Source organism: Centroberyx gerrardi, chromosome 17, assembly GCF_048128805.1.
Source record: "Centroberyx gerrardi isolate f3 chromosome 17, fCenGer3.hap1.cur.20231027, whole genome shotgun sequence".
Classification (NCBI taxonomy): Eukaryota; Metazoa; Chordata; class Actinopteri; order Beryciformes; family Berycidae; genus Centroberyx; species Centroberyx gerrardi.
In genome coordinates, this window is record NC_136013.1 from 24,800,856 (window position 1) to 24,826,313 (window position 25,458).

General features: G+C 41.2%; 1 protein-coding gene across 1 annotated transcript in view; it reads left to right on the forward strand.

Moving 5' to 3' along the window:
* The first annotated feature begins 3,743 nt into the window (after positions 1–3,743).
* syne3 (spectrin repeat containing, nuclear envelope family member 3) overlaps positions 3,744–25,458 on the forward strand; it is a 33,974-nt gene continuing 12,259 nt past the window's right edge. The window contains exons 1-12 of the mRNA XM_071917390.2: positions 3,744–3,887; positions 5,500–5,672; positions 6,804–7,113; positions 9,508–9,663; positions 10,587–10,946; positions 14,734–14,870; positions 18,087–18,261; positions 20,839–21,021; positions 21,198–21,341; positions 22,124–22,258; positions 22,565–22,726; positions 25,114–25,286. Coding sequence (XP_071773491.2) covers positions 3,744–3,887; positions 5,500–5,672; positions 6,804–7,113; positions 9,508–9,663; positions 10,587–10,946; positions 14,734–14,870; positions 18,087–18,261; positions 20,839–21,021; positions 21,198–21,341; positions 22,124–22,258; positions 22,565–22,726; positions 25,114–25,286 — 2,252 coding nt within the window. The remainder of the gene's footprint in view (positions 3,888–5,499; positions 5,673–6,803; positions 7,114–9,507; positions 9,664–10,586; positions 10,947–14,733; positions 14,871–18,086; positions 18,262–20,838; positions 21,022–21,197; positions 21,342–22,123; positions 22,259–22,564; positions 22,727–25,113; positions 25,287–25,458) is intronic.

A 25,458-nucleotide genomic window follows, 5' to 3' on the forward strand; every position in this document is an offset into this window, starting at 1 on the left:
CCTGCCATAACTTTACTGTGCACAGCAGGACACCGTGCACACATACGCTTCTCCTTTCACCAGATGAGCACATATCCGTAAGTGTTGAATTATTCCGATACAGCCGCGCTCCAGCGATAAGCCTATGCTATTGGGCTAGCTGAGTGTCAATACCTCCGTAAACATGGGAAACTTCCTGTAGCCGTTCTTGCTTACCGTCTGCACGTTAGCCTAATCATACTGGGTTACTTACTATACGACTTCCATATCGGTTTGTTGTCTGTTTAAGGCGTGCAGCTTACCGTTCGGCTGTAGGTGTTCTCATCTAAAATTAGCTTAGCGTATAGGTCGTTAGTACTGGACTGAAGTTATTTTGGGTACGCTCGAACATATAATAATTAGCTTAAAATGAACGCAGTAACTTCAGCATGACTAGTGAATATTCCTGTGAATGAAATTGATTAATGCGAGTTTACTATGCGAGCTGTCAAACTGAAGGGAGGAGGGGCTTCACTGTTAACGGATACAATCTGCAGTAGTTGCTACAGTTGAACCAAAAAGTAAAGTTTGTTATTTGTTTTTTGTTGTTAATGTAACGTTACGGCACAGTGTGCTACAATGGCGCCTGCTTTTTTGAAGCTACGTTATAAAGCATGTTTAGGAAAGAATAAAGGCATTCTTAGGAGGTGTACTCGAGCCTGGAGAGCACATGGAATGCTATAAAATGTCATTAGAAAAATCTTAATTTTTCCATAGCACATATGTTGTGAGTTACATCTTGTATAAGAGCTGGGTAATTCATGAGAAAAGGGTAAAAAAGAGATAGGGAGATGAAGATAATGGGATAGGGACTGCCAGGGAAAATAAAATACTAAATAATAATACAGTATGATAACATATATAACAATAAGTAATAAATGAAAGTAAATCAAATAATTGAAATTCTACGTAAAATAAACTAAAAGATAAATAATAATAAAAATATACAATATAAATAGAGGGATAGAGAAAGGGCTCAGCTATAGTGAAATTATTTTCCAAGTATTCGTATCTTGCCTGACTGTCTTTCTAATATGAGGGTGAGAGTTTTGAATGTTTTTTGTTTGTTTTCACCTAAGACACGGAGTTAAAAAAACAGTTTCTGATGCAAAATGATGCAAAACAACCCGATTCTGGGTGCAAGGAATGTTGTGGTGGGGAGAAATGAGTCATCCAGGAAAACGGCCCATGCTGCCTGGGGTTTTTATTTCCCCTGCAAGAAATGATGTGGTGCCCCTTTGTGCTCTCGCAATGCCAAGACTCCTCCCATGCATTTTTATTGTAGACTGTTGACTTGGTCTGTCTTGTTCTTCCAAAGGTTTTTTTGTCCCAGCCCCTTCTCCTGAGGCACATTTTTGTTTCTGCAGAATGACATACCTGTCTTTATGGCGGGGCTCTGGACTTAACTCGAATATCGTGGGAGTTTGAGAGGCGTATTCCTTTTTTTTTATTGTTTTGACAATATGCATAAGATAGGGGAACATAACTACTTCCAAGAGTATTAAAAATACAGAACAGAGGAAAGGAAGGTAAGGCTGCAAAAGGAACAAACAAAAACACCACAGAAGAGAAAAGCAATATACAGCCTGTTTCAAAAGTAGGTACATTTTAATATACATTATTAATACTCACTGTATTATTGAATATTTGAGTTTCCAGCTACACTTATAAATTGAATGATTGTTCAAACAGCTATATAGGTTAAAATGACAAATTACACAGCTTTATTTTTCATCATTATGATTATTAAAAAGTTAGCTGAGGTCATTGGCATCAACAAAGGCAGTGTCTAAATAAAAGATCATTAGACATTTGTCCAATCCTATTTTAACCCTTTTAAATAGTTCAAGAAATCACATTAAAAGAGTGAAGCAGGGTCTGTTGCCTTTCCTTTTGCTAATAGGAGTATGATATCTATACTGCATATGAGAGGTGTATCCCAGACTGGGATACCTTGGAATCTTGTTAATGCCACATACAGTAACACCTATAAGTTCCCACCCACGCAGACAGCGACACTATTCATGTGTCACTCTCACTTCACCACGCCGGTATTCAATAGCGAGGCGAGATCCCGAAAGCATGATAATTATAGGCTGTATTATTGTTTTATTTAGTTATGTGAAGTCGATGGACAAAAGCTGTGCGAGAGTGATTCTAAGCTAAGAAGCTAAGAAGAATAGAACTGGATGCCAGTCAGTGCGTGCTGGGAATAGTGGAAACAATGAGAATGCTCCAAGGTGCAGTTGCTCTTAGACAGCTTAGAAGAGCATGATAATAATGTTAGCCATGCCACCATGGTTTACACAATCACCAGACCCGAACCAGCCATTTTGATGTGTCATAGCAGGGTAAAAACGGGTGTAAATAATAACATCAATGATGGTTCTATTCCATTTAGGTTTGTCACAGCCATTCCAATGAGCCAGCATGCACAATACCAGGGCCCCGGCACTGGAACACCCAAGTGCAATGGAACCATCATTCATGTTATTAGTTACACCTGTGTTTACTCTACTATGATGCATCAAAATGGCTGCTGTGAAAAGGGTCCATTAAATAATTGTGTTCTCATTTCTGTTCAGAGTTTTAAAGGGGTCCATACCCAACACCGTTAGGCAAACTAGACCGTTTCTTGTTTGTTTGTTTTTTCGGCTGCAATAGCATGTGCAGTATTTTCCCTCCTTCCCTAGTATCTTTGATTGCACTCTTTACATTTTGAGTCATCACTTTCTGTGTGGAGAAGATTTCCCGCCAGTGTCCACACCTGAACCAGAATTTAATTTAATAGGGTGAATCTCAATCATCTCAATTAGTGGGGATGGGACTCTCTGCTCTGCAGCAGCCCCACTTTGTGATTTAGGCTGGTAAGATGGCTGCATTCTTAAATAAACATCTTGCAGTGCAGCTTTAACTCTCTGTCCACCACAGGGTCCTTTATGATCTGTTTAATCTCACCAAGAGACAGGAGTTCTTCCAGCTTTAACGCTGTTCTGGAATTTTGTGTAAAAATCCAGCCGTCTTATCCACAAAGTGGAACACGAATACAACATTTTAGTTTACTGATGTCACCTTACAGGGTATTTCTGGGTGTTGCTGCTGTTTGGGGCAGATGCGCCTAATGCAGCTGCTAGTCCTCAGTCCAACCAGACAAAGTACTTTTTTGTCCAAGTCATCCAATGCCAGCCTCTACTCATGTGGTTCTCAACCATGTGCCATGGAGGCCATGCAGGTTTTCATTCCAACCAAACAGCAGCAGATTATTCAGCCAGACAGGAGAAACCACAGAACTTGAATGGATAGAACGGTCCTTCCACTGTTTGCTATGCTAATTTGGCTAGTACATCATAAAATGGCGTATATGGAATTTTAAGGGTTAGTTGCTATGGTGACAACGCAAGTCTGGGCATTAAGGCCATAAAGTGTGTCACACTTGCTTGAGAACTGTGCAGATATGCCTGTTGCACGACTGCTTAGCAAACTGTCAAAACTAAACTGAAAGCTGGCGAGGTTAAGGTAGCGTTATCAAAGATATTGCTTCTCTTGCTAGCTCTTCTAGTCAACATTAGCTTATTAGCAAACCTAGCTGGTAAGGGTTAGGGTTAAACGAATCAATGAAATCAGCCGGTGAAGTGATAGGTTAGAATAAAAACCTGCAGAGTCTTGGACTTGGAGGGCACATGATTGAGAACCACTGCTGTACTCTGTCAGGCCTGGGACTCCTCATGACGCAGCAGGAGCAGCAGGAGTTCAGGGAGAGCCTGGAGGCGGCCCTGTCCTGGATGCAGGCCGTCCAGGAGAGGCTGAGGGCCAACGACAACACCCAGGGGCCTCGCGACGCCCTGGAGGCCCGGCTCAGGGAGACAGAGGTGAGACCCTACACTTGTTTGACCCTTCACCTCTGACCTGTGGTGACACTGCTGCACCCTGTCATGTGACTCCGTAGCGGAAACAGCTGTTTCTTGTACTTGCCTCTGAGCAGGGTATCTGTAGGTCCGTAAAAAGTCTAAAAACAGATTAAATGTCTCAATTTGTTTCACTATATTATGCAGGTGTATTTTTGATGCATCTATATAAAATGTTTCACCAAAAGATGTGAATGGAACCAACAGTAGTGTTGGTTTAATGTCCTTAAGTTGTATTACATTACTTCACTTCCAGTTTATCACAGTAAGTTTGACCCTCATGCATGTCCACTCTTAGATTAATACAGAACATGGTTAGCCTAATACAATATGACAAACATGTTGGACATCATGCCCCTAAACATTTAATTTCCTGGTATCCTTATTCCTATAATGCTCTTTTAGAGTTTCATAACTTTCACTAGCTATGTTCAATCAGAAATGGTCTGTTTTATCAGCTTTTTGTTTCTTTATTTTGGTTGTTAAATTGATGTTAAATCCAATTCCAGGCATCTTTAAAAAGGTTTTAAAAAGCCTTAAATTTGTCTGTCTGAAACTTGCAGATACCCTACTGAGGAAAGCACAGTTTAAAGTGATCAGAGGTTGGGGGATATGGATTCTGAAGTGGGAACTATTTTTCCTTTTTAAACGGATGTGGAAAAGGCTTTGTGTATAAGATCAGTTGAAACTTTAATTATCCCCGTTGGGAAATTGAGTTATGGCAACAGCAAATACTAAGAATAATAGAACAAAAAAGAAATAGAATATCAACAAAAGTATAGCAGATGTATATATATAAACATATACAACCAACAATTTGAACACTAGAATATATTAAGTAGAAATGTATGAATGATGAGTATGGGGGGAAATGGATTACAGCATTATTAGGGTTCAAAATAACAGCAGTAGAACTTACTGAAAGTGAAATAGGTGAATGTTTATTGAAATGAAAGGAGTCTGTGTGCATTAATGAGTTGCTCCTTCTCTGAGCCTCCTTTGAGGAATAGTGATGAAATACTACTGGTGTCTTAAATCTTAAAGATACTACATGTAGCATTTTAACATCAATAAATGGTTACCACATTCATTTTGAGACATGAGTATAATTATTGTAAACAAATGAGACCATTGCCGAGAAGGCTGGCAGCCTCTAACAACCTCTACACTGCATTTTACATTGTTTGCAACAAGGTCGGATTTGGCGGGAAATCTGATTAATTACTTTACGGCACAAAACAGGAAGAGGTTCTGTTCTTCTAGAGCAAACGGAGCTGAAGTTTTCAGTTTCTGGCAACAGCAGATAGTGGAAGGAGTGAAAGAAAGAAAAATCACTTCCAAAATGTTGATCCTCTTCAGGAAGAAACACTAACACTAACAATACCACTAGTGTGAGACAGAGGCTACCAATCATCTCGGCCATGGTCTAATTTGTTTATGGTAATTATACCAAGGTATCCCAATTAATTTGACAACGATATATTAATGTTTGAAAATGCTACATGTAGCACACTTAATCTGTCTCACACACCATCTAAAATAACATCACACTTGCTGCACTGTGCTCATTGTATAGAAAATCCATGAGTCCGAGCACGAGGGTCGTGTGAAGATGGACATGGTGCTGGTGGCAGCCGAGGTCCTTTTGCAGAGCGGAGACGAAGAGCTAAGGAACCACACCCACGCTAAACTCAAAGACCTCAAAACGCTATGGGAGGAGACCTGCACCTACATCATCCACTGTCACAGGTGCCATTATTTTAACGTCAAACTTAAAGAAGATCGAAGAGAAGAGTTTTTTAACGAGGTGTATACACTAGTCTATTCATGTAGAGTAGGACTGTCTGGGAATTTGGTGAAATGGCCTGTAGTAAGATGTGTAGGGATTCCTAGATTGTCACACCTCCTGGTTAGTAAGCTATAAGGACAACTTTGGCTTTTTTTCATATCAGATTCCTTTTTTGTAACCCATATCTGATAATAACATGAACTGACGGCTGTGTTGAAAAGGCACACGTGGCATAGTAACAATACCAAAAGACGTCACATCCATTTTTGTTTCCAAGACATTTTGATTACAGAATTTTTGAGTTTTGATTGAAGCATCTCCCCAAATACCAATCAAGTTGTGTTATTTGGCTTTCTTTCCATTGTTTTCTCATTGTCCTTCATGCTAATGCTAGACAGGTTACCTAGCTAATGTTAGCTAACATCAGCTAGGTTAGCATCAACTTTAATTCCCTGATGGTTTCTATTTCAATCAATAACTTAACATTAAATATACATGTATAATTTAAAACTGGTTGAAGCAATAGTGGAGACTAAAACATATCAGAACTAGCTAGCTAAGTACCTTCTAAGTTAGATGCAATGACTCTGAACTCCCTTGCTCAGCCAAGCTGCCAGAGTCAGCTCAGGTTAACTGAGCTGGCTCTTCTCAAGCTACAACTCAGAGTGTTTTAGACTAGAGACTAGGGCTAAAGACAAGACAGTTTTCTGTGTTACAGTAACTTAAATTTGGAAACAAATCTGACCATTTACTTTTATTTATAAAGCTACTGAATGGACCTACATACATCCACACAATCTCTTTCAGGTATCTCTTTGTCTAGCCTGTTTGTTATATATTTAGACTTTATTTGTGCACAGCCAATTCTCCAGTGGACCTCCAAGGTTGCACCAGCTGTGACACAACTCTAAAACCTCTATAGAATAATAGACTCTAAGTTGGAGAAAATGGAATAATCCTTTGAGATAAGTTCTCTTCATGTTTTCGGAAATATTTGAAACATATGCATGTGAACACAGTTTGCATACAGTTAGCCAGATTTGATCTGCTCAGCCTTACACTTGTCGTCATGTCCCTCCACCCCGCCCCAGTCGCATCGAGTGGGTGTGGCTGCACTGGACTGAGTACCTGAAGGCCTATGAGGAATTTGAGCTGTGGCTGACTCGGCAGCAGCGCAGCCTGGATGCCCGCGTGGAGCTGCAGCTGGGGGTGAAGGAGAAGCTGTGGCAGGTGGACCAGCAGAGGGTGGTGGTGAGCGACATCCATGGCCAGGCCACACTGCTGGAGAGGCTGCTGGACGAGGCCGCCGCCCTGCACAACCGAACCCAGGACCCCAGTGTGGAGCCCGAGGCCCAAGAGAGGCTGCAGGAGGCCTACAATGACGTCCGGGACAGGGCCGAGGTGAGGAGATGAAGGACGGCACGTCTATTTTTATGGTCAAAGTTTTATTGCACTTTTCAACTAAGTTAGAACACACAGAGGATACGGTAAAATGTGCAGCATGATACAAACCAAACAAACCAGGACAGAAGGAGTGACAAAAATAGCTAATTAAATAGAAAAAAAAAAAAAATATTAAAGCTGCAAGCAGCGATGATCGGGCCCTCGGAGTTCGCGCACGTCGGGGTGTGCCGCAGCCGTGGCGTCGTTACTGGACACCGACCGGTCGACGCGGTTCTGAATTTTCATTATAAAACATGTCATTTCCTTTTGCCAGTAGGTGGCGCTATGACTATAACTGCATATTGGCATGTAGATGTCTTCAGGCCGGGACTCTCATCAAACGTGTGAAGTTTGGGGCAGATTTGACCATGTACAGTTGAGTTACAAACCACTTCCTGTGTTGCCAGTAGGTGGCGCTATGACTATAACAGAATATTGGCATGTAGATGTGTTCAGGCCGGGACTGTCATCAAACAGGTGAAGTTTGGGGCAGATGTGACCACGTACAGTGCAGTTACAAACCACTTCCTGTGTTGCCAGTAGGTGGCGCTATGACCAGAAGTGAATATTGGCCTTTAGATGTGTTCAGGCCGAGACACTTAGCAAACATATGAAGTTTGGGGCAGATTTGACCATGTACAGTCGAGTTACATAGCACTTCCTGTTTCGTGGCGAAATATGGAAATTTGACGCCTCGCCACGCCCACGGCATTGGACGAAAACTCAAGCTTATACTAACTTTTAATCGTCAAGGTCTGTTATATACGCTGACCAAGTTTGAGGTGGATCCGATTAACCTCCTAGGAGGAGTTCGGTAAAATATGACTCCTGTAAATGGCCAAAAATGCACAAAAATGCCACAATAAATTCAAAATGTCTGACTTCCTGTTGGGTTTATGTCACGGGACCTATTGACCTTTTTTTTAAGTCTGGGCATGATACATGTGCCTACAAGATTTCGTACATGTAGGTGAAACGTACCGCGAGGGGTATTTTTTTTTAAATTTTGTAGGGGGCGCTATTGAGCCTTTTTGCCACACCATGCGCAAGAGCCATAAAATATCTAATTTTCACTATCACAACCTTGTAGTTCTCCCCAGGTGGACTCTGCAAAATGATAAATTCAGCTATACTTCGTGAACAATTAATGGAGAAAGTTTTATTTTAAAACCAACATGTTTCAACACACATGAATCCTTGGTTGTCCTAAATATATTACTCTTACAACTGAATTTTCTTCATTGTTCACCAAGTGGAGCTGAAGTTTTCTTTTTGACCTTTGTGAAGGAAGGGAAGAGGAAGCAAGGGGTTGATTGTGGCCACGAGGTCTTCAATGTTTTTGCCCGAGGAATAGATGGTGTGTGGGTGGCTGGTTGGCTGGGTATATACAGTACATGCATGTGTGTTTTCTGACATTTGTTACCAGTGTATTTGTGTGATTAGCATTGCATTTGTTGTTGGGTGAGGTTTCGAATCAAAGTGTGCTTATGTGTGAATGTGCTCACAGGTCAGTGAGGCCTGTTTTACATTTAACCTCCAAGCATGGCCTTAAGTCATGCTTGGAGGATGTAACACAACCACTTCTCCATTTTGTCTGTAGATCTTGAGCAAACCCCACAGCAACTAAATTGTATAAGTTTGAGGTTAATGAAAACCATGCTGATATTTATTCTGTGCATCTATAATCAGATCCAGGCTCTGCAAAGGGAGAAAACAGAGTAAATTGTTTACTGAATTCCAGAGGGTAATTCACAAGTAATTCACATGTTGAGCAGAGTTGCTATTCGGTCCAGTCAGCATTAACAAATAATTTGCTATATTCATGCAAGCTGCTTTTCTCTACCACAAGCACACAATGAAGTTGCTCTTCCCCTTCCCTTTTCATGTAGCTCTTTGAAATATCAGATGGATTAAAACAAGCCCACATCAGTCATTTGTTTTTCCCTATATAAGCAGAAACTGGTGGCAAAGCTGCGTTATTGAGTCAAAATGGGAATGTTATGATTTAAATAATGTTTTATTATAGGGCATAATGTTCCCTAGAAGCGCCTCCTACCTGTGAATTGGCTCCCAGTCTGTTTTTGATCTTGGTCTGTTCTCCAGTGGTTATTATTCAGTAGTCTGTCGTTCTTGTCGTCTGAAATTTCAACGAACTCTCGGGAGTCTCGTACTTGAAGTAACAGACGGCAAAGAATTTCACTGGAGACTACAAAAATGGAAATTCATATTTACATTCAGGGGATTGATTCAAGTACCCAAATGCTGACTTTGTGATGCCTACTGTAACATTTTCACTCATTCTGAACAATAAGATGCTAAAATTACCATGAGGTGTGTCTCACGCTGTGCTAGGAGCGTCTGTCGCTGCTTCAAAAGATCGCTGAGGAGCACCAGATGTACCAAGGCTGCGTTCAGAGGTTCCAGTCCTGGCTGCTGACGAAGACAAAGGAGCTGACTGATCTGGTGGAGAGGGAGGACACAGCCGAGAACAGACTCAAAGCCTTACAAGTGAGAGTAACTGTCAGTGGAATAATCCAATTGTGTTGCCAGTATTTCACGGTGCCATAGTCATAGTCTCAAAATCTGTCTTTATTCGGTCTATGATTTTCAGCTGTAGACACAGTAGAAGAAGCAGAGTTTGAATGGAGTAATCTCCATTGTACAACATGCACTTTGCATATTGTTTTGTACGTCAATGGTCCATACCAAATGATAAGAAGAAACGTTAACGATACCCGTGGGTAAATGGTGCCTTTGCAGCAGAAAACAGTAATAGGATACATGAAAGAAAAATAGGATATAAATAAAAATAGGACAAGAGTCATATAAACACAACGCATTCCAGCAATTCCAACACTAGAACATGTTAAGTAGAAATGTATGATTGAAGACGGTATGCAAAATGGCAACCGTAGCAGCAGAACTTATTGGAACACAAAAGAATGAAAAATATGTGAGAATATACCAAAAAAATGAAATAAGCCCAGATTCTGTCCAGTCCCACTGCATTTGTGGCAAATTAAAGACCTAATTAATTATCATTATATATGAATGTGATTTCAGCTCTCTAGTTGATCAGGTGCCTTTGTTTCTTCTATGGAGAATACAGTAACATAAGGCTAACTGGCTTGCTAGCTAACGTTAACAACTAAACCGTTAGCAAACATAGCTTATACAAAAGCAGACTACATACATACATACATACGTAGAAGCACTGCTTATACAACAATGTGCTTTATTATAAAATGCTTCAGTATCTGCTGCATTACCATTTTAAAAAGATTTAGCTATTGCTATATATTTATCACTTTATCGCGGCAGTCCATGTAAGCTAATAGCCAGAGCATCCAGAAGTAGGTTTTCCCATCGTGTCATTTTATCGAAACTCATTTGCATGTGAAGAGGTGTTAAAATCGATCAAATCCTGTCAGGCCCTGGACGACAGCGTAGCCAGCGAGGAGAAAACCCTGCAGCACATCGAGGGCGTTGCAGAGGCGGTGAGGACCAACACCTCCCCGGCGGGGGCCGAGGTGGTGGTGGAGGAGGCTGAGGAGCTGAGGCTTGGCTGGCAGAGGCTGCGGCAGGGCCTGTGCGAAGTCGGGGAGGGCCTCCGCTTCAGCCTGGACTCCCACAGCCAGTACCTGACCCGGTGCCACCGACTGGGGGACGGCATTGGGCGCCTCACGGTGCTGCTCCAGGGGCTGGACCGCGAGCTGGAGGAGGGCCGCGACGCCGGGGACCGGGGCGACCGCACTGAGGAGCAGATGGTGGGCCAGTGGAGGAAATACACGGTGAGTGTCTAGAAAAAATATATGATCATATACCGGGGCACTGGAAATGTTCAAGGTATCATTCAATAATGTGATACCATTTACATTCCAATTTCTGGTAAAATTCCACATTGTGCAATTTATTAAAGGAAAAATCCACCCTTTTAAAGCCCCTATGTGTAGAATATTTACCTCAATATATCATTTTCAAATTAATTTTGATAGCATAGAATAATGGCTGTAGAAATGACACCATCACCATGAAAAATCTTTTATTCTATGTTTTGCTTTCTCTGTGTTTATTGACAAGTCATCTTTGCGACAACTGACATAAAATACTACCACTAATTGGCCAATTGGTATGAAAAGTTAATCAGGTCTTCGTTTCCCTATGACCAACCTTTCCACAAACTTTATGAGATATCCTGCTAACAGACAAACAGGCAGAATGGGGTGAAAACATAACCCCCGTCCAACACCGTTGGTGGAGGTAAAAATAAGACTTTTACACTGAAAAACCCCAGCAATTTCCTTCCCAGTTATGACTACTTCCTTTTGTAGTTTTTCCTTGGAGTTGTAGGTTAAAAGTGCCTTACGAGCTGAGATATACCTGCCAAAACTCAACAACTGTAAACCACAATCAGTTTCTGTCTTAAATGGTAATTCGTAATCGGAAACTGAGGATTGTACCTGCAACATGTGGGTTACAATCCTGTTTATAGATTTACAGAACTGAGTTTGGGTTTTCAAATCATTGTTTTAAGCTTGAAACATTTCACAATGCTGAGTTTACATACGCTTTGTTTTTGGGGAAATATACCTCCCTAGGGGTTTCAACTTGTTGCTTTCAGTCAAAAGTGGGCATATGGGCATAAAAATATAGCCAACTAGTTTGTGAACATTGGAACACATCTTGTGGCGGCATAGCATTCTGGTCTATTGACAGAAATGCAAGGTACATCAGCATTAACTGTTTTTTATAGTGCCACTAGTAGTTGCGGCTGGAGCGCTAATTATACTATTCTCCTCTCAGACAAATGTGAAATAAGTCAACAGCCACTCAAGTCAGATGATAATGCAATACCAGCTGATCTGGACCAAGATGTATGCTACTGTACATGAAAAACATTTTAGCAAAGGATGGAAATGCAACAATCAAATACAAAGCACTTTACATCGATGTCTTAAGGCAGACACAGTCAACATGCTTGGCGGTTTAGTAGCTTGTTAGACTGGTTTTTGTTGGAGCAATGGGACCGCTCAGTTGGAGCCCCATTATATTTTGGGCATCTTCAGACTTGCCCAGTTTATTTTCATCACATGTTAACAAAGCAAATTCCTTCATTATGTCAATGATGTTGTTTTATACAAGCTTGTAGTCCAATAATTAGTAATTTGCATGATAATTTGCACAAAATTAGATATAATGGATTCAAGTGTGAAAGAATATGAATTAGCAAGGTCCACCTACTACGATGATGTGGCAGGAATTTGGCTTCTACAACAATATAAACATAAGATAAGATATCACTTTATTAATCCCCTTGAGGAAATTCGGGGACATGACATTATGAACAACTTCCATTCGCAGGATATTACTTTCACAATTGCATATCCCATTATATATGGAGACAATATCATGATATGAAAAAATGTATGTCGCCAACCCAAGTCTGTGGTTGTTTGACAGTGTTTTGCTTAATCCCTTCACTCTACCTTTTGCTTTTTCTTTGCTTGTTTGTAATCCTTTTGCTGTTCCACTCCAATATTTCCAACAGAACTCCATTCGTTTCTCCCCTTTCTCTCCCCCTTTCCTTCTTCTTTTCCTCTGTCTCTTTCTCGTACTTGCTTATTAACCTTATCCATTCTTTCTCTGCGGTTGCACGCTTTCATTTTTTTTCCATTTTTCATGCCTTTATTTTCCAAAACGGACATCTCACCTACAACTCTCTCCCACCCTCCCCTCCTCTCATAAATATCACTCCTCATAAAGCCGAACTTCACTTGCCTCGACATGACTCCTAACTGAATTTATATTCTCCATCTCATTATAATTTACCACCAATCACACAGGCCTGACACACTCAAACAGAATATCCACATGCACTGCAGCGCCGGAGCCTTCTTAAGTATCGTCGGTGGATTGACTGAATGCCTGAGAGAGGTGTGGTAGAGCCATAGTCAGATCGTTATTTTCAGTCTGGGTACCTCAGACTGTCACATACACCACATGCATACCGCACTTTGTCTGGCAAGTCACCACTGGCTATGCATTGATAACCAGTCTCCTCCCCCCGCATAGCTTTGTGGAAAAACCTGTGAAAAGCTTTGCCTCCATAGCCTTGCAGATCTCTACGAAGCAGTCATCCCTTAAAATAACCTTACATTTTCATTAATTTACACTAATTCACCCCTTAATTCATGCAAAATCCCCTTAAAATGAATTAAGGGAGTAATTAATGGAGGAGACCCCATCGAAACCTCCTTAAACACCCTTAATCTTGACTCCTTACTTTCTAATTTAATGAACAATTCAGGGAGACTTTCCATTAATTTCCATTTAATAGCCTTGTAAACCATGCACAAAAGGCATGAAAAATCCCTTAATTACTAGTGCATAAATTATGAATAAATCCCTTATAAACCCATGATACTAATCTTACTTTTTTAAAGCTGTTATTTTTAATGGATAATTGATGTTTATGTAATGGAGAAATTAAGAACATTTCAGGGATAAAATGAAGGGATTTGGTTTCGTAGTGATCACGTGTAATATGCGATAGATGGGGCAAAATCAACAGCAGGCTGTTATGAGAGAATGTGATAGCAAAGTGTACCTGTGGACTTTTTGCGGCTGCCTCCGTCGGGCGTGACTGGAACCTGAAATGAGGTGGTGCACTCATCTGTCTGTCAGCTGCTGCGATCCAGACAGACTATCACAGTGTGACAAGACTTGACTGGCAGAAGGTGTTGTCACCGTTGTATTAAGACATGCCAACGAAGCGTAAACAACTTTTGTTTATCTATATCGCCGCTGCAATGCTGTTTCAGGGGAAATACTCTCCTAATTTCAGTGCAGAATTCACTTGAAAGGTAATGCCACGAAATATCAAACGATTACAGGATGTGCGCTCCTGTGAAGCCCCTAACCTTAAAGAAAATACGGTTACGTGCTCTGCGATTCGATAAGTCCATTTAATAATTCATGAGAGCACATTTCAAGTGCTGGAAAGAAGCCGTCAGAAGCTCTTTGGTCCAAGTCAGTAGATAAGTAGAAAATTGCATATCTGTCAAGTGTCAAATTCATTTGGCGTTTGAGCCTTGCTGGACATACGCGTATGCCAGGTATGTATGTGATACAGCATCTTCCATCTTATTTCAAGAGAATGTAGCCTACACTAACTCAGAACCCCCAGCTTCAAACCAGAGGAGTTGACTATGAGCATATTGCTGCTGTCAGACAAAAACCCATATCTGCAAAAAGAATGTTTTTCAGGAATGAAAGGAAGAATGGGTGTTTTCTAATTTGGCTGCAATGCAATTTTGAAATTCCACAATGGGGTTTTATCAGTTTTCAAGGTCCCGAGACTCATGTCATTCACCTATAAACAAGTCTGAAAATGTTCACATCAAGTCAGAAAATGGAAAAAAAAAGATTGCAGTTAAATGACAGCACGCACTTTCATTTTGTTTTTCCATTGCTGGATGAACTCCACTGAATTAACTGACTTTACTCCCTTTAGGACAATTAGATTTCCCGATGTTTCAGCTCGAACTCATGTGTTTCCCATACGTTTGTGCCTCACAGGGCGTGAGGAACACCCTCTCAGCCGAGGAGTCAGAGGTGGAGCACCTCAAGGCTCAGCTCAAAGAACTCTTCCGATTCTCTGAGGACTCCCGCCACCTTTCCGATGACGTCCTGGCGGTCGTCAAAGAGCATCAGAGGCAAGTAACGGGAAGTATTTCTCGTTATGACCTACTTGGAATAGCAGATGGGAGGGATTTGCTGCACCAGGACAGTTCTGATTCATTCAATCACAGAGAAGTGTACTAAACAGACTTTCTTCAAATTACTGTGATTGTGTAACTTTAGAGCATGTTCAGTGAATTCTCTCATGTGGGAAAACCAAACCCATTACACTGACCTGCTCAGTGGCTAAAACAAACCAGAAAACGTCTTTGCAAATACTAAAATGCCCCAGGTCTGTTGTGGATTAGTGTGTATTCTAAAGCTGCACTAGACAGGATTTTAATGTAAAAATATGTATTATCCCAAATAGGCTTGAACGAGCCAACAGTGTCTCCTCCAACCTAGTCTGAACCTCTTCACCACCTCCACCCCCCCACACACACACTAAGAAAAAATGCAGTGGTACGGCAGCTGCCAATTGGGGTCCGCCAACATTGCCAAAATTGCCAAAATTGCCTAGTACTGCTTTAAACACTGGTCGGGAATTTGGATGATCAGAAAACTAAGAGGCAAACCAGAAGGGTCAAACAAATAAGAGGCACTCTGCTTGGATGGGCCATCATTCGGTGTTATAAAAGCTGTCTGGTTTCCATGCACACCAATTTCCTTTTATTGTTCAGGATATTCAAGAATTCCATTTTTGCGTTGCACACACACACACACATTATGCAGAAATCAACACGCAGCTGTGCTTCAAACTGAGCCGGTCATGGACAATTTGTAAAGTCAATGCACTTTTAAGCACATGTGTGGGCGGCCATTGCTTAGTTTTAAATGGTGGCTATAAAAATATTCACCCCCTTGATTTTTTTGCACGTTTTGTTGCGCTCTTATGTTATTTCAAAAAGCATTTGTTCGGGATTTTCAGTTCTATGCAAAATCACTCAATCAAAGCGAAAACAAAACTGAAGTAATTTATGCAAAAGAATGAAATTAAAATAACAGAGAAATTATGTAAGCAAACTTGATTGCTCTGTTGTTTTTAATTATATACTTTCACATTAATTCCTACAAATTTGTTTTCACTTTGGCAGCATAGAGTAGATGGATAGAGATAGAGTGCTTTGCATAGAACTCTGACTAAATTCAGAATAAATGCATTTTGGGCTAACTTAATAGCACAACTAACTGCAAAGTGCAAAAAGTCAAGGGGGGTCAATACTTTTTATAGCCACTGCAATATCGTTGATTACTGAGTGCTTGCAGTACTTGTGTGGAATCCAATGAAAATGTCTCATTTTCAATCCACTCAGGTCACGGTCTTCCCATAGACAACCATTGTAGTATTGATCAGTTCTACAGTAAATGTGTAATCAGTCAAACTGCATCATATCCATCATATCAGAGCTAGACCACACTGATTAGATCAGTCATTGTCAGTGATCAGTTCATTTTTTTTTTTTCAATGAAAGGACAATACACACACAAACACACACACACACGACCATACTATCCCACAGATGCAGCTCTGCTCCTTATGCGTGTTGCCATAATTAAATGTGCTTCTGTTTATCTTTTCATAAACTCCTCAAAATAACAAACTTTTGTCAAAACCTTGCGATTCTGTGATATTCCATGTTTGTCTAAATTCTGTTTTAAAATCCAGATTCTTTGATTCCGTCCGAAAACATCGCATATGCATATAAACATATAAACATCTCAAATAAGACCTTAACCAGGATATGAGCTATTATCCAGAATCTTGTGCACCTGTAAAGTCACACCCTTGATTTGCATAGACCAACTGCCTGTAGCGTGACACTGCGCTGCCACAATACACCTTGAAAATGAAATTAGGTCATTTTTTTTTCTCCCATCAAGTTGCAGAAGCTGAGTGTCTCTGAGGAATGCTGCATATGAGGGGATTTGGTATAGACTGAAGTGACGAATGTGACTGCAGACATTTTTCCCATGGAAGTGTGTGTGTGTGTGTATGTGTGTGTGTGTGTGTGTCAGGGTATCTGCAGATCCTTCAAGGAAATTCCAGCGTGATTGGAGTTTCTGCTCATTTTCTTAGTGTTTTGCATCACTGTAGATCGTTTTCCAGTGCGTTCATCAGAGATATTTGTCATTTCTCCCTCATCTTAGTTGTTTTTCAAACTAAATATTTTGTCTAAATATTACGAGGTACTATTTTAAGCTGTAATTCAAGGTAAAATCTTTTCGATTTTACAAACTATAGCTGACGGAAGCGTCTTGTTTTGGTTGTCTATTGGCTTTAATGGGTTGTGATTGACAGAAGGCGGGTCCTAACGTAACCGCACAGAACGTTAGCTATTGGTTGAAAGACAGAAAACGTGGAAATCAGAGAAGCAGAAAGCGGAAGTAAGACGCCCACTCCTGTCTTGTCTCGGCATATATTAAACATTAACATTTTGTCATAGTTTAATATCAGTATAGTTGAATTGCCTGAGAGTTTAACCACCATTTTAAACATCTCAGGTAGTGAAATTTTATGGTATAGGATTGTGAAAGTAGGCTATAGGAAAGTTTTCTTTGAAATCTTTGGAAATTTCAGCAAGATCTGTACTTAATAATAATAATCAAAACCCTGATTAAGGCTACTGCTGCCGAAACATGTTGATTTTTAATATTAAAGGATAATTCTGGTAATTTTCAACCTGGGCGTTATTTGTCTAGTTTTTGTCATCATGACGATTGATTGCTTTCACAATTGTGTCGCTTAATTCACTGTAGAGCTTTACATACCTCCAGTTTGCTGGGAGCGCTGCTGTCCAATACACACCTAGAACCCAGAAACCAATTAAAACAAGTTTTATACATTTGTATTTACAGAAAATCCAATATGACATGAACGCAGTCATGCTTTTTTAACTAGTGTGAGCTAGTTGACATATCTAATACTGAAATATTTCTATAATATATACAATATAGTTTCAGGCAATGGATAGTGGGAAATCAGATGTAGTGTGGGTGTTATTGTGTTGAAAGGATGTGTTTTATTTTTGGGTTCATGTTCACGTAAAGCTACAGTAAGCAGCCTATGTAAAGTTGACGAAATTTTGAACACAAGCCAACGTCACGATGGCAAAAACTAGGAAAATAAGGCCTAGTTTGAAAATATCCGGAATTATCCTTTAAAGCTTTGTCAATTGTTCTGAGTAGCTGAGTAGGCTATCATCCTTAAAAGTCAGTTTTATTGGAAATCCCCCTTCAACTGGTGTTTGCAGTGTGAAATGTCGAGTGACGAGGCTGTGCTCGGAGTCGGAGACGGGGCTGAGGAAGATCCTCCAGGACCCGCTGCTGGTCTTCGCCCAGTGGAGCCACACGGTCTCCCAGGTGCTGGAGGCTTCCGCCGAGGTCACCGACTTCTCCCACATCGCCATGTTGGTCCAGAACATAGAGGTAAAGCACACACGCTCGCTGTTTCCCTGGAGAATTGTTTGGAAATTGTTGGAGAATTTTCCTCATTCATCTACAGTCTTCATAAACAAGGCATTCTTCTTTTGTGAGCATATTATTTTATTTATTTGAACATAAGATATCATATATAATATATAGGGATGCCGCGATCGATCAGCCAGCAATCGGAATCGGCCGATAATCAGTATAAATATGAGATCGGAGAATTCCGATAATGCTTTATAGTCGCCGATTGCAAAAACCGATCGATGACGCAAAACACGTGAGCCATGTGCGTTTGTTTACATAATGGTGGTCAGAGATATAACGTCTTTTTTATTTTTTAATAATTGGGGTGGGGAGTAAGCTATTTGGTGTGATAATCAGAATGTTACATGTATTATAACATTGTAACCTTAAACCTTATGTATCAATCACTGTGATCGATACATATTCACATCTCAGTCAGCAGCAGCACAGCGTCTCCTCCTCTCCTCTGGCGCCGTGCGCACGCAGGCAGGTTGATAACCATGGATCCCATGCGTAAATCTGAACAGATTTCTGTCATTCAAATTTCTATGTAATCCGCAAAGTCTGATTGTTAATTCCTTGTGTCAATTATGTTTTTATCACCAGTCAGTCAAAGGTTACTATTTGAAATGTAAGTGTCGGGTTTTCGCTGCCTAAGGCGCCACACTCGCTTGGCGAGTCCTTTGCAAGAGGAAGTAGCCTAGGCTATTCAGTAAGATCCCGCACGTAATTCTGAACAGATTTTTGTCATTCAAACGACTCGGAATTAGTTCTACTTCTAAACAGCCAACTTACTAAGAAAATTTCGGTTTTAAACCGGGCTCGGGCCCATAAATGCAGCCAATGGGACGGGCCGTGCCGGGCTCAGACAGAACGTGCACGGGCTCGGGTAGGGTCGGGCTTGTTTTTTTGGGCCCGATCTAAGGTCTGGTCGAGACCCTAACAGCAGAGAGGCAACTGAAAAGTCTAATTTCTCTCCCTCTTAAGAACATTCACTTAGGCTATACAAAAACAAAGACTGAAACGGATATATATCTTTGGAGGGTGTCTCCATTTACTTAACTCGACTCAACAACACAGGCAAGTGGCAACAGTCTGAGTCTTGTGCTTCGGTTATCTCACTAAATCATGTTGGCTACCTAGAACGCACATAGTTTTGTTTACATAATGATCAAGTAAATATTGAGGTAGAAAAAAAGAAAATGTGGATACTTTTTAACCAGGACTCAATTTGATGGATGACATGTATATAAAATGGAAACTGTTAGACCTATAATACTGCTATACCAGCTGCTATAACAAAACAAAAAAACTATCGGTATGGCCGATCGGTATCGGCAGATATGGCTCATAGACGATCGGCGATCGGCGATCGGCGATCAGCGGCAAAAAACGTTATCGGGGCATCCCTAATATAATCAAAAGAAATGAGTGCAGAATGTGGAGAGTCCAACAAATCAGATCTCAGTCCCTGTAACTTTACTTAAGCATGATGGACTTGTCTTTGCTCTTTGCTGTAATTTAGGCTACCTTCTCTGGGGTCCTTCTACCCATTGCGTTTTGAGGTTGTTTCTCTCATTCCTAACAAACTGCACCGCAGTTCTCTTGGAAGAGGACAGAGGCATCGTGGTGCAGTTATTTCAGCCAACCAAACTAAAGGAGGAAACACTCCAGTTTTCAAATAAACCTCTCCAAACATGCTCGATATGAACACTCCCTCAAAGGATCATGTAATGGAGCTCAGCCTGGCTTGACCTCGGCTGTAAACTATGAGAGAAAACAGGCCACATTTGCAGGAGGTTGCCAGGTACAGCAATTGGATAAGCTAGGGAAATTAAATCAGACCCTGCATACTCTACTCTTTGGATCATATCAAATTGAATCCATCCAATGTAATTACTGGTAACTGATGACAAACAGAGGCACACTGACACAGAGAGGTAGACAGCCACATTCAACACACATATACAGGCAGACATGGGAATTAATAACATTGTAGGTAATATGAGGATCTCGCATACTGTTAATACAAAGGCATATCAGCTTTTGGATGGCTTTGGCAATCTCTTAACTCCTTTACATTTCCTTCACATTTACCAATACAACTTTTCTACGAGCCTCCTGACCCTTGACCTTCTTCCCATTGGTTGCTTGTAGTGTTGGCAGTCTAGTTCTTGAAGTGTATTCCACTCACTGTAAATTGCTCTAGATGAAGGCATCATATCCCTTTCCTTCCACTTTCGTCTTTTTTCTTTTTTGCTGCACCTCGAATTAACAAATGAACAAAGGAAGGTGTAACCATCAGGGCAGGCAGACAACAGATAAAATACTTATTTACATAAATCCAGGGCATTTGCAAACAACGCAATACACGTCGCTGGCTCATTGCCATAATAATTGGGTTTCTGATTTTCTTATCATTTCATATCATATTGCGTTGTGTGTGCCTTGTTTTGCCCCCTTGTTTTTACCTTTAAATTGTAGAAACAAGTTCCGTATCACTCACATGCATTCCCAGCAGCGTTAATCCGCCTCTCTCCTCTACGCTAGCGGCTGCTGAAGCGTAGCGTGCAGCTGCAGGAGCGTCTCAGCCTGCTGCAGGTGAAGGGCGACCTGCTGGCCTCGGTGTTTGGCCCCGAAAGGATGGACGGCCTGCAGGGGGAGCTGAGCTCCTCCATCAGGAACAGGGAGCTGCTGCACACTCAGCTGCTGCAGAGGAAGAGCAGGCTCCAGGTAGGAGGAGTAGAGGAAGGACGGCATCAAGACGTCTCTGTCATTCATGTGCATTTACTTGCATCCTTGTACCCGCTGAGGAATTGGAACAAGTATTGGATTTGAAAAAATTTTGACTTCTTGCATCCCTAGCACTGACCGTATTTGACAGCCAGCTGTCTTTTCCCCACTCTTAGGGCTTAATCTCAAGAACCAAGGACTTCGGCGATGCCTATGAGTCGATCCGCTCCAAGCTGACGGTCCTCCGAGACCGACTCGTCGCAGCTGACAACCTCCAGCCCGACATTCTGGCCAAGAAGAGCCAGTCGGACCAGCTCAGGGTGGGTTTAACCCCAGACCAGACCACACCAGACCAGGGCCAGAACCAGCCAGAAGCTCTGCTGGAACACAACATGCTTTTCATGTCCATTGACATACTGCAGCCTCTAGCAGATTAGGCAGATGAATATACTGACTTGCAACATCTCTAGTGTTAGGTCGTCATAGTGCAAAAAGCAGAAGTGACTCAATTTTTGCAGTGTACGCTTCATTATGTTGATCCTATGGTATTTTAGGGAAGATGCTAGTGCTTGATGGATTGGCGTATTCTTCTCTCCCACTGCTGGAAACTGGCATATACACAATTGGATCCAGTTCCAATGAAACTTTATATTTAAATTGCCAGTTTACCCGTCATATGAAATTATACAATGAGATTTTAGCATGTTTTAAGGGCCGATGAGTCATGAAACGTAACCCATACAAACCCATAAGTGACGGTGTAAACTTCACTAATTTTTTGCAATTTAAGCTTCATCTTGTTGATCATATGGTATTTGAGGGAAGACTGTTTATTAACGGTTACACAATTGGATGCAATACCAATAAGATGAGATAATATAGAAACCTTATCTTATCACTATCGGTATTTAATTTACTGGCTTAGCTGCTCTGCTTTTGAAATTATACAAAGACTTTTCAACAGGTTTCAACGGCTCAGGGATCAGGAAACTCACTCAACACACAAACCTTCAACAATTCACGCAAGGGAAACACCAGGATTGCAGTTGTTTGTTTTCCATAACCGAATCTTATACTGTGATGTGGGTTTGTGTTTCCTCAGGTGATGCAGAAGGACCTGGAGGACTGCGAAGCCCACATCACAGCGCTGGAGACCCTGGTCTCCTCCAGTCCCACCAACAGGACTCAGTTCGAGAGGCTCTATGCTGACTGGAAGCTCCTCTACAAGACGGTCAGGGTAAGAACGTTGAAAATGCATGAATTTGGAAGAAACTCCAGTTATGAATCACCTCTGCGTGACCATGACTGCCCCTGGAGATCAGATGAAAGCCCCAGCCTCCATCTGTAATTACAGCTTTCAGAAGAAGAGCCATTTTGAAAGCGGTTTTATAGTCAACCACTTTTGAGTGTGAAATTTATGTGTCTGAAAATACACAACTTCTACTGACCCCCATTAAATCTGACATTAACATGGGTCTCTCTGCTCTTGGATCCAGAATATCTTCCAGAAATATTTGGCTGTATTCTTTTCTGTTTTTCTCAGGTGAAAGTGAACGAGAGCGAGGAGAGCATCGCTGACCACGAGAGCTTCCACGACAGCTTGCTGAACGTGGAGAAGTGGCTGATGATCATGAGGCAGAAGCTGGAGTCTTTTCACAGCCCCGCGGGAGAATGGAGCGTAGACAACCGACAACACGAGGCCGAGGTGTGTGTCTACGTTTGGGCATATGTGCAGTTGCATGACTGGTCCTCAGTTTTACAAAGGGATTAGGATTTGGGTTAAAATTAGGATTAGGTTTAGGTTACAGTAAATGTTAAGGTTAGTTTAGGATTGGGACTTGGCTTTAGGGTTAAGTTTACAGATTCTTAAAATTCAAATTCATTCATTCATAAAATTCAGTGTTGGTGCATTGTGCTGCCTGTCTGATGGTCTTGTATATTTATGACAGCGTCCTCGATAGTGACCATTTGTACATTGTTGTTTTAACATCTGAATTGGGCTTCTGTATGAATGCTCAGCTTGGATTATGGCACAAAGGATTTCAATATCAAATCCTCTGTATTGCTAAATGCTTACCAACACTTAATAGGATATACAGTTTCTTGCAGGGGTAAGCAATTCAGTGAATTTCCAGACTTTTTCTGCCCTTTCTGACTTTCTTATGCACATATACAGGGAAAATGGCCCTCATTTTTCAAGGGGAAATGTGTCAAAGTTTGTTCTTAACACCAGCGTTATCAGTATTTGCATGTCAGAACATAATATACTGTCGCAATAATCCTTATCTCACTTAACATATACGAAAGCCTTGGAAAATGTCATTGATAATACTCAGCTGCCATCAGGTGACAAAAAGTAGATGTTTGGTGCATCTTTACAGACTGTGTAACCCTAACCCTATTTTTAAACCTAACCTGACCCTATATCTAAAATTAACCTCAACCCTAAGACCTAGCCAAGACATTGAATATCTATAGACTACTTTTTACACTATCACTTGAAACTCAGTAGATTTTTAGTGACATTATAGTCACTTGATAGGAAGTTTTAGTTGAGTATCAACATCAGACTATCCAAGTGTGACCTAATGTAACTAAAAAGGCAGTTTCATCACTATAGAAAGCCAAAGCACACTGCTTCCTACATGGCATGGGTTGGTACATTTCCCTCTACAATCAACATGTTTGGCTTTGTTGATTTCACTGGAAGCCAAAGCAAAGAGAATACATAAAGAAGAGCGTCCACAGGAATTAGGAGGCTTTGGAACATTTTTTTGCTCTGTTTGTAGTCTGGAAGTCCAGGACTGCAAGTGTCGCGGCCCATGATATCAAACTCATCAGTGAATATTTAAAAAAATCCCCATCCTTTAGATGCATAATCATCATTGAGTTTTTGTTCCGCCGACCGATTCAGTACAAGAACTGATCGCACATTGACCTTAAGGGACGCCCCCCCTGTCATGAATTTTAATGAGAATGCCAAGGAGATTCTTTGTAATTATAACGTTCATTATCTTGCAGACCTTTCTGCCCATCTCATCACTCACCATCTTGGGCTGAGACTGTGCACCTCTGTGTTTAATTAGCTCAGGGCTGTGTTAAATGTGGGTATGCCGCTGTTCAGAACTGTGCACTTTTGAACCCATTCACAATGGATCTTAAATATACTGGTTTGCAGGAAAGTTATGCTAGATTATACCTAAAGTTGCACTAGGCAAGATTTTTTATGTAAAAATACACCCATCTTACCAGGCTAAATCGGGATGCGGGGCTGCAGTAGAAAAGAGCGTCCCATCCCCACTAATTGAGATGCCATAGAGTCACTGTATTTTTCCACATTAGATACTGGTGTTGTGTGTGAACACAAATGATGAGTCCAAACAAAATCCCAAACTGTCTCATACAAGGCAAGGCAAGGCAAGGCAAGGCAAGGCAAGGAAAACTTTATTTATATAGCACATTTCATACACAAGGCAAATACAATGTGCTTCACATAAAACAGAAAAAATACATAAAATGACATTAAAAACGAAAGAAAGAAAGCTATTGAGCAGTCACTCTCACACTGGTGACACCTCTGGTCAGCCAGTATACACAGTCCAGAGAAAGCTGGACTCGTTAGATTTTTTCCTCTCTCATCCCTTCGGTATCCTTTGGTATAAAGCATCACTCATGCTTTATACCAAAGTACACCAAAGAGTGTGCTTTGTGCAGTTTATTGACATCATGCTACATGATTTTTGGGTACCTTGCTGCCATTTGGAGCCGCCAACATGTGAAGTTGCCTAGTGCAGCTTTAACTGCAAAGTCTTTTGTTTGAAGAAAATAACACTGTTCACGCTCATTCATTTGATGAATTTCTGAAGTGTCTATAAGATGTTTGACTTAGGGGAATCCCATGTTTGCCCAATCAGTGGAAAGATGTGTGCACTTCAGAAGTAGAACAGCCTTTCCTCTACAAAAGCTGAATGGACAGGTTCACTGATTACTCCCTCCGCTCTGGTTGAAGGTGTGTTAATCAGTGAAATCAGCAGCCCATCCCTGGCCACAGTGTATATTAATGCTTGAGATTGCTTCCCCCCCACTCTACAGAGGGCACTAGGGGAGTTCCCAGAGAAGGAGCTTCAGCTACAGCAGATGGAGGCCCAGGGTCTGGGGGTTTTGGAGAGGACTTCAGAGGAGGGAAGGGTCCACATCCTCCGGGACATGAAGCGGCTACGAGAGTCCTGGTTGGCCCTGCACAACCTCAGTCTCAACCTCTACAGGTACAGAGAAAAAAACAAGTTTTATTTATTTAACAAAGGGGCCTGGTATTTTCTGGGTGTGTGGCTGGGTGTGTGTAGACTGTAAACACGCTACTCCTTGACGGGGAACCTAAAAATATGAAAAAGGTGGAAAAGAAGCCACTAGATGTGAAACAGTATGCAATGAGGCTGA